Genomic DNA, 14,123 nt, shown 5'->3' with positions numbered 1-14,123 from the left:
CGCCGGATTTGGTGGACTACGACGATGACCTGCATTTTTGTTTTAATAAAATGGTTAACGAGGGTTGTGGGGGAGTGTTGTTCCTGATAAAAATGTTTTAACGTGTGTGTGTGCTTTTATTTATTACTTTACAGGCTTAGTAGTGGAGTCCGTTACTAAGCCAGGGCTTAGCGTTAGACCCAAAAACAGCAAGCGCTAGCCTCCAATTATTACCTTGGTACCCACCGCCACAGGGGTGCCGGGAAGAGCAGATACCAACAGGCCCTGAGCACCAAATATGGCACCACTGGGCCTAGGCGGTAACAGGCTAGTGAGCGTCAGTCTACACTCCAGTTTCCAGTATTTCTGCCAGCCAGCCCGAGTCCAGATAGTCCAGAACCTACTATATAGTCCAACATACTGGCAGTTGTAGTTTTGCAACAGCTGGAGGCACCCTAGTTGGGAAACACTACCCTAGCCCATGACCCATCAGTATATGGTGCAGAGCTAGAGATGGATACTTACAATGAGCTCAATGGGCAGACAGACAGGTTGCAGCAGATTTCTTAACCTCTTAAGGACTCAGGGCGTACCTGTACGCCCTGAGCCAGGTCCTGGAGTGAAAAACGGGGTCACGGCGTGACCGGGTCGGTCCCGGCTGCTAACGATAGCCGGGACCCTGGGCTAACAGCGTGCGGCACCGATCGTTGTGCCGTGCGCTAACCTTTCAGACGCGGCGATCAAAGTTGATCGCCGCGTCTGAAAACGAAAAGTAAACGCTTCCCGGCAGCTCAGTCGGGCTAATCGGGACATTGCGATGTTCTGATCAGCTGGGACGCGGGCGGAGGTCTCCTTACCTGTCTCTGGGGCGTCCAATCGGGGTTTGATTGCTCCAAGCCTGAGCTACAGGCTTGACCAATCGAGCCCCTATCTCGCTGATCCGTGCAAAGCTATGGCTCTGCAGGGATCAGCATAAGAGATCAGTGTGTGCAGTGTTATAGGTCCCTATGGGACCTATAACACTGCAAAAAAAAGTGAGAAAAAAAAGTTAACAAAGGTCATTTAACCCCTTCCCTAATAAAAGTTTGAATAACCCCCCTTTTCCCATAAAAAAAAACTATGTAAATAAAAATAAAAATTAACATATGTGGTATCGCCACGTGCGTAAATGTCCGAACTATAAAATTATATCATTAATTAAACCACACGGTCAATGGCGTACGCGCAAAAAAAATCCAAATTCCCAAATAGCGTATTTTTGGTAATTTTTTATATCATACAAAAATGAATAAAAAGCGATCAAAAAGTCCGATCAACACATAAATGGTACCGATAAAAACTTCAGAACACAGCGCAAAAAATGAGCCTTCATACCGCCCCGTACGCGGAAAAATAAAAAAGTTACAGGGGTCAGAAGACAATTGACAATGACAATTTTAAACATATAAATTTTCCTGCATGTTGTTATGATTTTTTCCAGAAGTACGACAAAATCAAACCTATATAAGTAGGGAATCATTTTAACCATATGGACCTACAGAATAATGATAAGGTGTCATTTTTACCGAAATATGCACTGCGTAGAAACGGAAGCCCCCAAAAGTTACAAAATGACTTTTTTCTTCAATTTTGTCGCACAATGATTTTTTTTTTCCGTTTCGCCGTGGATTTTTTGGTAAAATGACTGATGTCACTTCAAAGTAGAATTGGTGGCGCAAAAAATAAGCCATAATATTGATTTTTAGGTGCAAAATGGAAAGCGTTATGATTTTTAGAAGGTGATGAGGAAAAAAGAAAATGCAAAAATGGAAAAACACTGAGTAGACTCAGCAGTGGTCTCCAACCTGCGGACCTCCAGATGTTGCTAAACTACAACTCCCAGCATGCCCGGACAGTGGCATGCTGGGAGTTGTAGTTTTGCAACATCTGGAGGTCCGTAGGTTGGAGACCACAACGGCTGTCCGGGCATGCTGGGAGTTGTAGTTTTGCAACATCTGGAGGTCCACTGGTTGGAAACCACAACGGCTGTCCGGGAATGCTGGGAGTTGTAGTTTTGACACATCTGGAGGTCCGCTGGTTGGAAACCACAACGGCTGTCCGGCCATGCTGGGAGTTGTAGTTTTGCAACATCTGGAGGTCCGCAGGTTGGAGATCACTGCTCTAGAGTCCCCTGGAAGAAGATGTGTCATGGTGGGATAATATTTCACCCAGTTATGTCATTAATAGGTGTTTTAAGGCTTAGCAGAATCCAGAAGTCAAATAGGGCTATAAATACCCGGGACCTGCATAGTTCTTATATTATGTCGTTCTGTCTCATTGAACAAAAGAAAGGTTATTCTTAGCGCCCCCTAAAGGCCGCGCGGAGAAACGACACCAGCATTCCAAAGCGTGAATCCCGTCCGTCCTCTCCAGCGCCATCTAGAGCTCCCCGCGGTGTACTGCATGCTCCCTCCCTTAACGGGACAGAGAAAAGACAGCGCGACCCACACACAGAGGCGGCTCGGAGGAGAGCTCCCTGCAAGCTGAGAGCCGGGATCGGGACTCCGGGGCTCGGGATCGGGACTTTCTCCAGTGTTGCATGCTGTGGGGGGCAGCAGGGGATCCCATGCGATGTGAGTGAGCTATGCATTTTGGAAATGCCCAGGCTGAAGCCCTAAGAAGAAAAGATGGCGCCTCCCCCCCTGTGCTGGGACTGCAGCTCTGCCCCCTCTCCTTCCTTCTTGCTGGGCTCTTGCTGGGGCTCGGATCGGGGGCAGCGGCGGGATGGTGCCAACCATGCCCGGGTAACTGTACTTGTGCCAACGACTCCTGCATGGTGAACTGTTCTGGAGCAGGGCTGCTGGGGCTGGAGACTTTACCTGCCAATGTTACAGTGCTGTGAGTATGCCAAACTTCTATACCCCCCCCCCCCCAATCCGCATAACCTTGTACCCTCTGTGGCATCACGTGACCTGCATGCCAGCTGCAAACTTTTAGAAACTTTTAGAAACTTTTTTTTATTTTATTTTATTTTTTTTATACTTTTTGGAGTTTCAAAAGTAGAATGTTTATGGTCCTCAGTGTTACAATGTATTACGTTCTGGTGACATAAGATTTAACCCTTTAGTGCAGCGATCCTCCAAATTACGGCTCTCCGGCTGTTTCAAAACCACAGTTCCCATCATGCTCTGATAGCCGATGCCAACCTGTAGCTCTCCAGCTGTCGCTAAACCACAACTCCCATCATGCCCCGACAACTGGCTGTTCAGCTGTTGCTAAACCACAACTCCCATCATGCCCTGACAGCCTTCGGCTGTCAGGGCATGATGGGAGTTGTGGTTTTGCAACAGCTGGACAGCTACAGGTTGGCATCGGCTTTCAGGGCATGATGGGAGTTGTAATTTTGCATCAGCCGGAGAGCTACAGGTTGGCATCGGTTGTCAGGGCATGATGGGAGTTGTAATTTTGCAACAGCTGGAGAGCTGCAGGTTGGCATCGGCTGTCAGGGCATGATGGGAGTTGTAATTTTGCGCCAGCCGGAGAGCTGCAGGTTGGCATCGGCTGTCAGGGCATGATGGGAGTTGTAATTTTGCAACAGCTGGAGAGCTGCAGGTTGGCATCGGCTGTCAGGGTACGATGGGAGTTGTAATTTTGCATCAGCTGGAGAGCTACAGGTTGGCCTTGGTTGTCAGGGCATAATGGGAGTTGTGGTTTTGCAAATGCTGGAGAACTGCAAGTTGGCATCTGCTGTCAGGGCATGATGGGAGTTGTAATTTTGCAACAGCCGGAGAGCTACAGGTTGGCATCGGTTGTCAGGGCATGATGGGAGTTGTAATTTTGCAACAGCTGGAGAGCTGCAGGTTGGCAGCGGCTGTCAGGGCATGATGGGAGTTGTGGTTTTGCAACAGTTGGAGAGCTACAGGTTGGCATTGGCTGTCAGGGTACGATGGGAGTTGTAATTTTGCAACAGTTGGAGACCTGCAGGTTGGCATCGGCTGTCAGGGTACGATGGGAGTTGTAATTTTGCATCAGCTGGAGAGCTACAGGTTGGCGTTGGTTGTCAGGGCATAATGGGAGTTGTGGTTTTGCAAATGCAGGAGAACTGCAAGTTGGCATCTGCTGTCAGGGGAGTTGTAATTTTGCAACAGCCGGAGACCTGCAGGTTGGCATTGGCTGTCAAGGCTTGCTGGGAGTTGTGGTTTTGCAAAAGCTGAAGAGCTGCAGGTTGGCATTGGCTGTCAGGGTACGATGGGAGTTGTAATTTTGCAACAGCTAGAGAGCTGCAGGTTGGCATCGGCTTTCAGGGCATGATGGGAGTTGTGGTTTTGCAACAGTTGGAGAGCTGCAGGTTGGCATTGGCTGTCAGGGTACGATGGGAGTTGTAATTTTGCATCAGCTGGAGAGCTACAGGTTGGCCTTGGTTGTCAGGGCATAATGGGAGTTGTGGTTTTGCAAATGCTGGAGAACTGCAAGTTGACATCGGCTGTCAGGGCATGATGGGAGTTGTAGTTATGCAATAGCTGGAGAGAATATTGCTTTAATGAAACAGCATCATTGGTTGTAGTTATAACTGACTGCACATGGGCATTCTGCAGGGTATAGTCGCAGCCCATAGACTGGCACTGTGTTACATAATAGGTGCTTCTAGCCAGATGTTGTCCCACAGTATTATAGGACCAGGCTAACATGCCACATAAGGGCTGCAGACTTATGGGGTGAGGAGAGTGCCATAGATGCGGCAGGATATGGGGGTCTTCATGGCACAAGTTAGGTGCCCCATCGTACACACCCAATAGAAATCAGCAGCCAGTGTTGCATAATACTTATAATACCGTCGCTTACTATGGGACTTCAAGCTGCATAACCCGATCCATGTGGGCAATGCATGGCGGAACCACAGTATAGCGCGGCCCATAGACATACACAGAAATAGCAGTCGCCGTGTACATAGGCTACATTATTGTCATACAAAATTGGGCATCAGCGGTACTTTTATATGAGGTGCCACTCTGCTGCGTATGCGCCGCAGTGTAACATTTTTTATTTTTTTCGCCCTATATTTGCTAAGTATTCGTATTTTAGGACAATTTGTTTTGGCGATAGATTCCCAACATCTGGCTGTGTAATAGACATGTGGGATTTCCTGTTTATATCCTGTTGTTGCTCATTTTTGAAAATTCAGAATAAATTTGATGACTGGGAAGACGTGGGATCAGAGCGGGGAGAGATCAGTCACTGTCCTACCCCCCCCCCCCCCCGCCTGCCCCGTAAGTGCCTAAAAGGAAACCATCAGTATGACTGACGTTAAAGGGGTACCCCATCGTTTAAAAACATATCCCCTATCCACACGGTAGGGGATGAGTGTCTGCTCGTTAGGGGTCCAACCTTTGGGACCTCCATATTCCCCAGAATGGGGCCCTGACTGTCCCCGCTGTATTGAGCGCAGGGTCAGCATGCGTAGTACATTCTCTATGGGAGTGCTGGAGATACACGAGTACTTGTTGACCACACACTCCATGTGGTGAGGAGAGTAGGGGGCCCCGTTCTGGAGATTGCGGGGGTCCCACAATCAGACACCTATCCCTTATCTTAAATGAGTCATGTGACTTTCTTATGGTCGTCTGATTGGCAAAAAGGGTATAAAGAGGGAACGGGCGTAAGTGCTTCCACCTGTTTGGTAGGGCTTTAACGGGTGCTATTGTTCCCCCCCCTAGATAAGAATTTTGAGAACGGGTAGACCAGGGGTCAAGTCCTGGAAAAAAAAAGTGAGGGAACTCACCCATGATTTCCACCCAAGGATCGGTCCTGCAGGACTTCTGATAATGGGAACAGTGTTCCTGCTGTGGAAAAAGTGCAGGAACTCAGTTCCTATGCGTTCCTGCAGGACTTGATCCCTGGGGTAGACCAATACTTTGGATCAGTGGTCTCCGAACTGTGGGCCTCCAGATGATGCAAAACTACAACTCCCAGCATGCCCGGACAGCCGTTGGCTGTCCGTTTCTTTCATATGCTTATGAAAGAAAATAACAGACTGGAATCAGGAAAGAAAATGGCTGCAGCATGCTGGGAGTTGTAGTTTTACAACAGCTGGAGGTCCACAGTTTGGAGAGCACTGTATTATACCCTAAGGCTAGGTTCACACTACGGAATTTCTGACTGCAATTCCGCTATGCAATTGCAGGCAGAAATTCCGCTTACTAAAATGTATAGTGTAGTGAATGGGTTTCCGTTCACAAATTCACACTGCAGAATTTGTGAAGCGGAATTTGTGAACGGAAAATCTGCTTTAAAATTTCCGCCTGAAGAATGGCGTTGCTCATTCTTCAGGCGGAAATACTCGCGAAACACATTGCAGCCTATTGGAGACTGCAGTGTCCGCACGGTCCTAGAGCCGACTGACTAAGCCGGCGCTGGCCGCACTCGGAATCTCTGGGCGGAAATTTTCTGCCCGGAGATTCCGCAGTGTGAACCTAGCCTTATGAAAGAAAATAACAGACTGGAATCAGGAAAGAAAATGGCTGCGGCATGCTGGGAGTTGTCGTTTTGCAGACCACTGCTTTAAAATTTAGGAAACCCAACTTTCTAGATGCCCAGAAATATCACATTTCCTTATATATATATCGATAGAATTGAAACCAAGCAGCAACTTCCTAGGCCTCACTTACCAGAAGCGGCCTTGTTGCCCATAGCGACCAATTACTTTCATTTCTCCACAGCAGTTTAAGGGATGAAAATTTAGCTCTGGTTGCTACAGGCAACAAGGCCAGACTTTCAATTAGGGCTCGTTCACACCACCTTCTGAGAGGCACTTGACCGTCGCCAACCTGTCAAAATGTCAGACACTTAAGGAGCCCCACGTGACTACGGTCGGTTGGTTTTCCGCACGTATACGTTCTTTGTCGCTGATTAATGATGTCGACGGGGCCCGTGTCTGTCAATGGTTGTAAACGTCAGAATCCCATTTTGTATACACGCCAGGGAATCCACCATTCGTAGTGTGAAAGCAGCCAAATCTGCCAAATTTGGTGTTAGCTATCAATAGCAAAATATGAAACACCAAACCCACTTGGCGTTATTTCACCCTTCATTGGCGTTTAATTTGGCTCAGTGGCGGTTTTCCAAAAAATTGCAGCATGCCGAGACTATGACATTTTGTTTTAGGAAGTCGTTGCATTTTTTTCTCCCATAGACTAGGAAGAAAAAAAAAACACAATCTGTGTTTAAAGGGGTACTCCGGTGCTTAAACATCTTATCCCCTATCCAAAGGATAGGGTATAAGATGCCTGATCGCGGGAGTCCCGCCACTGGGGACCCCGGGGATCATGCACGCGGCACCCCGTTTGTAATCAGTGCCCGGAGCGTGTTCGCTCCGGGACTGATTACCGGTGACCGCAGGGCCGGCGGCGTGTGACGTCACCTCTCCACCCCCGTGTGACGTCTCGCTCCGCCCCTCAATGCAAGCCGTAGGCTTGCATTGAGGGGCGGAGCGTGACGTCACACGGAGGCGGAGGCGTGACGTCACACGCCGCCCGCCCTGTGGTCGACCATAATCAGATCCGGAGCGAACACGCTCTGGGCGCTGATTACAAACGGGGTGCCGCGTGCATGATCCCGGGGGTCCCTAGCGGCGGGACTCCCGCGATCAGGCATCTTATCCCCTATCCTTTTGGATAGGGGATAAGATGTTTAAGCACCGGAGTACCCCTTTAAGATTGGCATTTTTTTTCTGGCATTTTTTTTTCTCACAATAGAAATACTTGATGAACGATTCACATGACCTGTAATGAGAAAACCCAAAGGGAAAAAAAAAAAAAGCCAAAGAAAATAAAAAAGGCCAAAAATAAAACCCAATATTTTTGAGAAAAACAAACAAAACACATTTGTGGAGTACAAAAATGAGGAGACAGTTTTTAGTGGCATTTATTTCAGTAAAATAAAAAACGCCAAAAATAAGTTATGCAGCAAAAATAAGTTACACGACTTTTGTTTGTTTTTTTTTTTTTTTTTTACAAAAAAAAAAAACAAACCTCCCCTCTTATTTTGCACAAAAATAGTGAGTTTTAGTCTTGGCTTTTTTTTTTCATTTGGCGTTTTCCCCCTGCGTTTTCATCAATACTTCATGTAAGTTTCTTTTATCATGAAAGATTTGCATTAAGGAAATGGGGGGGGGGGGGGGGGGGGGAAAGCCAATGATAAACTGGCACGGGGTTTTTTAGGGTGCGTTCCCACAGGGCGTATATGCAGCGTATTTGAATCTGCGCAAAATGTATGGCAGCAGCGGGAAATATGCTGCGTATCCCTTGCTCACTATACACACAGAGCTTTCCGGCGGCAGCCCTATGTGTGTAGTGAGTTTTGGAGGCGGGGCCGTGTGCCGGCGTATCTGTGACGCGCGGCTCCGCCTCCAAAACTCACTACACACATAGGGCTGTCGCCGGAAAGCCCTGTGTGTTTAGTGAGCAAGGGATACGCAGCGTATTTCCCGCTGCTGCCATACATTTTGCGCAGCGTCAAATACGCTGCATATACGCCCTGTGGGAACGCACCCTAAATGACTTTTTTTTCTCTGACATAGACATAAAAAATGCCAAAATCTCAATATGCTGCGATATTGGGAAAACTAATTTGGTAAAATCGGAGCATGCTGAGACTATGGTGTTTTTTTTTTTTTTTTTTTTATGAATCTTGGCTTTTTTTTTGTCTTTAAACTTCTGTGTGGAAAAAAAATGCAGACAAAAATCACAATTTTTTTTTTTTTTTTTCTGTTTGATCACTTCTGTGTGAAAAATGTATTTCTAAAAGCAGTAAGAAACTGCCGAATACTCAAAAAAGGAATTTACATTAAAATGAAAAAAAAAAATAAAAAAAAATTCCAGACAAAATGGCAGAAAAAGAACCTTGTCAAAATGCAGGAAAAAGTGTTAGCAGTTGGGCGTTTTTTTCATAAAAAAGAAAAACAAACAAAGAAAGTTGCCAGAAAAGAGTTGTGTGGAAATGTAACCTTAGGGTCCGTTCACACAGGCGGATTACCTGCGTATTTTCAGCAACTTATTTGCTGCGGAAAATCCGATGCGGATTTTGCTACTATTGACTTCAATGGCTCAGCAGAAAATCTGCAATCCGTAATAGAGTTGCAGATTTTCCTTTGGACCCATTGAAGTCAATGGTAGCAAAATCCATTGCGGATTTTCCTCAGCAAATACATTGCGGAAAATGCGCAGGTAATCTGCTCGTGTGAACGGACCCTTACAGGTTGAAAAAAATGCCACGTGGGCCTAGCGTTTTATAATTCCTTATTGACTCCAGGCTTACTTCTGGCCATGGTGATTTGGCCCCTGCTCCCTTAAAAAAACAAAAAAAAAAAAAACACTATACAAGTATTTTTTATTTTTTTTTCTCTTACAAAAATGTCACATATGCTCTGTTTTTACCTAAGCCTCTGCCGCTTCAGCAGTCCTAATTTTTATGGGACTGTCCCTAGGATAATAAAAATTGACAAAGAATTGGGCGTTCCCCTGTGTTAAGGGGTGAGACATAGAACGTTGTTGGTTAGTGTTACATAAGGGCTACAAATTGGAATTAGAATTTCTGTGACAGATTTTTCCACCGCAGAAATTCCGCCGTGTAAACGGTGCAGAACAATCCCATTAAAAACTAGATGATTTTTTCTGCTGGATTTTCTGAAAATTCTGATGCGTGAATGAGGCCAGAGGGTATGTTCACACCACAGAATCTTTGTGCGGAATTCCGATCAGCAAGGATTTCGGTGGCGGCTTGGGACTTGAGAAGATATCCGAGTGCTGAGCGTGCGCATTTCCGATCCATTCACTCTGGGGACAAGGGACCTTTCTTGTGGTGACCAGCAGTTGGTTTCCCACACAATCCACCAGTCATCCTGTGGACAGGTTTAGGCTTCATTCACACCACGTTTATGCAGTACAGTTCCCGTATCAAGTTTTTGATGAAAAACGGATTCCTCAAAACCGGACTAAACTGTATCAAAACGTGTGTACAAATTTCAACCTGTATACGGTTAAAAACCGTATACCGTTTGAAAAATGATGTCCAGTTGCATCCGTTTTTTTAAAGAAAAAAACTTATACGTTTTTAACTTTTCACTCCATTTTGAAACAAGTTTCACTTGTTTGATTGAAATTCCAAGAAAAAAAACTGTGCAAAGTCAAAAACCGTATGGTGAAAACTGGATGGAACCGTACGCACATACAATTATGTACGGTTCCCATTGACCTTCCCATGTAAAAAAAAAAAAAAACATATACGGTTTAATACAGTTTTTCACCTGGACCAAAAACCATGGTAGGCTGGGTTCACACCACGTTTTTCAAATACGGTTACCGTATACGGTTTTCCCGCTAAAAAATGTATGGCAAAAACTGTATGCAACCTTATACAACCGTATGACTCCAAATTAAAACGTATACGGTTTTTCCCCGTACGGTTCTATCCGTTTGCATCAGTTTTTGCCAACGGTTTTGCTGTTTTGTTGGAATTAGTTTTCCAGCAATTTAATAAAGTTACTATTGTTCTATTGAAATTCCAATCTGCGCATGTGTCAACTCCAAAAACGGATTAGAAAAACCGTATACAAACGTATTCTGAAATTCTGTGTACGGTTCTCACAGACAACAATGTTAAAAGAACCGCATACGGTTCGCATACGGTTTTCCAACCGGAGGCAAAAACGTGGTCGACAGCGTTTTTGCCTACGGTTGAAAAATCGGCAAAACCGTATCCGAGGCAAAACGGATGCAACCGTACACAACATTTGGAATACGGTTTACAATGCATTCTCTATGCGTACGGTTTCGGATACGGTCGTATAAGTTTTTTTGCGGAAAACCGTATACGGTTACCGTATTTGAAAAACGTGGTGTGAACCCAGCCGTAGACTACGGTTTTGGGTACGGAAAAAAAAACTGACAAAACCTTACAGGATGCAAAACGGACACAACCTGATGCATGGTTTGGCATACGGTTTTCAATGGAGAGTCAATGTATACGGTTTTCAATACGGTTCCGTACGGTTTTCACATTGAAAACGTATACGGGAACTGTATTGCAAAAACGTGGTGTGAATGCAGCCTTAGAGGGGTACTCCGCCCCTGGACATCTTATACCCTATTCAAAGGATAGGGGATATGATGTCTGATCGCAGGGGCTCTGGCCACTGGGATCCCCGGGATCTCCTACCCGGCACCCCAGTTATCTGCTGCACGATGAGAACTTCGCTCCCTGCCGAGTTATGAGCCGTCGCGCCACCTCCCCCCTCCCATAGACATTAATGGAGAACTGTAGTGCAATATAACCTATCCCCTATCTGAAGGATAGGGGGGAGTCCGACCGATGGGGCCCCCCGCGATCTCCTGTACGGGGCCCCAGCAGTCTGCAGGAAGCCACGGCAGACACACCCCCTCCATGTATTTCTATGGGATACATGGAAGGGGGCGTGTCGGCCGCTGCGTCAGGTGGGTATGTAACGCCCCCTTCCAGCATACTGCTGTGGCCCCGTACAGGAAATCACGGGGGGGGGCCCTTGATCTATAACTTATCCCCGGTTAAAGGGGTACTCCGGTGAAAACCTTTTCTCTTTTAAATTAACTGGTGGCAGAAAGTTAAACATATTTGTAAATTTCTTCTATTACAAAATCTTAATTCTTCCAGTACTTATTAGCTGCTGAATATTACAGAGGAAATTCTTTTCTTTTTGGATTGCTCTCTGATGACATCACGAGCACAGTGCTCTCTGCTGACGTTATTATAATAATAATTGTTGTTGTCCTTAGTGGGATTTGAACCCAAGTGCCCAGCACTGTAAGGCAGCAGTGCTAACCACTGAGCCACCATGCTGCCCTTAGCATACATCTGCTATGCATGGTTGCTAAAATGGACAGAGATGTCAGCAGAGAGCACTGTGCTCGTGATGTCATCAGTGTTCCAAAAAGAAAGGAATTTCCTCTGTAGCATTCAGCAGCTAATAAGTACTGGAAGGATTAAGATTTTTTAATAGAAGTAATTTACAAATATGTTTAACTTTCTGCCACCATTTGATTTAAAAGAAAAAAGGTTTTCACCGGAGTACCCCTTTAAGGGGATAAGTTATATTGTACTACAGTTCTCCTTTAATGGAGGGATGGTGCCACGACCACGGCCGCCCACAGCCTAGCAAAGCAGGCGTTCTGAACATTTATGCCAGGCCGGAGATTGTGCTGGGGGGGGGGGGGGGGGTTGGGATTGTGTCTCCTACTAGTGTTAAACACGAACATTCGTAATGCGAATTTTTATCGCGAATATCGGCACTTTGCGATTTGGCAAATATTTACAATATAGTGCTATACATTCGTGCCATATATTCGTAAGGACGCAAATTTTCTCATGGGGTAAAAAAAAAAGTGAACGGACAAAGCGAATGCGCGAATTTCGTGAAGGTAGGACCAATAATCGTCTATATATTCGCGAAATATCGCAAATTCGAATATGGCCGCCTGCCGCTCATCACTATCCCCTAAGATGTCTCTAGGGGGCGGATTACCCCTTAAACGTTCATTCTTGGGAAAGCTCCTTTAAGTGACAGCAAGCGGAGCTCTTGAAAATAGCGAAGGATTAAAACGCAAAGTACATTAGCGTAAATTGTTCAATGATTTATAGAGTCGTTGTGAACTCTTAACTTTATATGTTTTTTTTTTTTTGTTTTTTTTCCCTCTTCGGAAGATGATGGGGGGGGGGGGGGGGGGGGGAAATACCACACAAACGTAGGAAACCGTTTTTTTATCCAGCGGAGTTTTCGCCATGGTAACTTTGGGGTGGAATGTGAACTATGTGTAAATGTGCATTGAAGGAAAGAGCTGCAGATCTCACAGCTGGGAGCTGGAAACCAGTACCAGGAGAGCGCGGAGCCGCTACGGCCGCCGGTGTTCACACAGGACAGAATTACGTAACGTCGTCTTCTTCCTCTACCTCCACCGAAATTCGCCTTAATGGAGGCGGCCATATTTGTTTCATGGTCCCATCCGAAAATTTCCTTCCATAAGCGTATAATACAGTGTTTCCCAAACTGTGGATCTCCAGCTGTTGCAAAACTACAACTCCCAGCATGCCCGGACAGCCTTCGGCTGTCCGGGCATGCTGGGAGTTGTAGTTTTGCAACATCCGGGGGTGTACAGTTTGGAGATTTCTGATATATTAGATCCTATGGGATAATACATACATACATTTTTTAATACATACATTTTTTACACATTTTAACCCTGTTTTGGCCAAGATTTTTTCAAAATCGCTGTAGGAATGACCAGTTTTTGACCCAATTTGCGCGATTGCTGTAATTAGCAACATTTTTGCTTTGATGTTGGGAAAATAAAAAAAAAATAAATAAAAAATAAACACAGTTACAACGTGGGAACACGTTTTCAGGGATCCCATAAGGAGGGGAGGTGTATAACTATTATATATCCTGTTCCCATAGATATAGAAGCAGTATACAGATAGAGCTGGAAGGGAGGTGTATAACTACTATATATCCTGTTCCATTAGAGATAACAGCAGTATACAGATAGAGCTGGAAGGGAGGTGTATAACTACTATATATCCTGTTCCCGTAGATATAGAAGCAGTATACAGATAGAGCTGGAAGGGAGGTGTATAACTACTATATATCCTGTTCCATTAGAGATAACAGCAGTATACAGATAGAGCTGGAAGGGAGGTGTATAACTACTATATATCCTGTTCCCGTAGATAGAGAAGCAGTATACAGATAGAGCTGGAGGGGAGGTGTATAACTAATATATATATCCTGATCCCATAGAGATAGCAGCAGCAATATACAGATAGAGCTGGGAGGGAGGTGTATAACTACTATATATCCTTTTCCCATAGATTTAGAAGCAGTATACAGATAGAGCTGGAAGGGAGGTGTATAACTACTATATATCCTGATCCCATAGAGATAGCAGCAGTATACAGATAGAGCTGGAGAGGAGGTGTATAACTAATATATATATCCTGATCCCATAGAGATAGCAGCAGTATACAGATAAAGCTGGAAGGGAGGTGTATAACTACTATATATATCCTGATCCCATAGAGATAGCAGCAGTATACAGATAGAGCTGGAGAGGAGGTGTATAACTAATATATATATCCTGATC

The 14,123-nt window shown here is 45.4% G+C and overlaps 1 protein-coding gene across 1 annotated transcript in view; it reads left to right on the top strand.

Annotated features, from left to right (window-relative positions):
* Nucleotides 1-2,014: 2,014 nt before the first annotated feature.
* Nucleotides 2,015-14,123, top strand: part of PKD1 (polycystin 1, transient receptor potential channel interacting) — a 185,255-nt gene continuing 173,146 nt past the window's right edge. Inside the window, exon 1 of the mRNA XM_056535584.1 lies at nt 2,015-2,856. Within this exon, the coding sequence (XP_056391559.1) occupies nt 2,603-2,856 (254 nt within the window). The 5' untranslated portion in view covers nt 2,015-2,602. The remainder of the gene's footprint in view (nt 2,857-14,123) is intronic.

This window comes from Hyla sarda, chromosome 8 (assembly GCF_029499605.1).
Source record: "Hyla sarda isolate aHylSar1 chromosome 8, aHylSar1.hap1, whole genome shotgun sequence".
Taxonomy (NCBI): domain Eukaryota; kingdom Metazoa; phylum Chordata; class Amphibia; order Anura; family Hylidae; genus Hyla; species Hyla sarda.
Note: the sequence above shows the minus strand (reverse complement) of the source record. Positions and strands in the feature narration are given on the sequence as shown.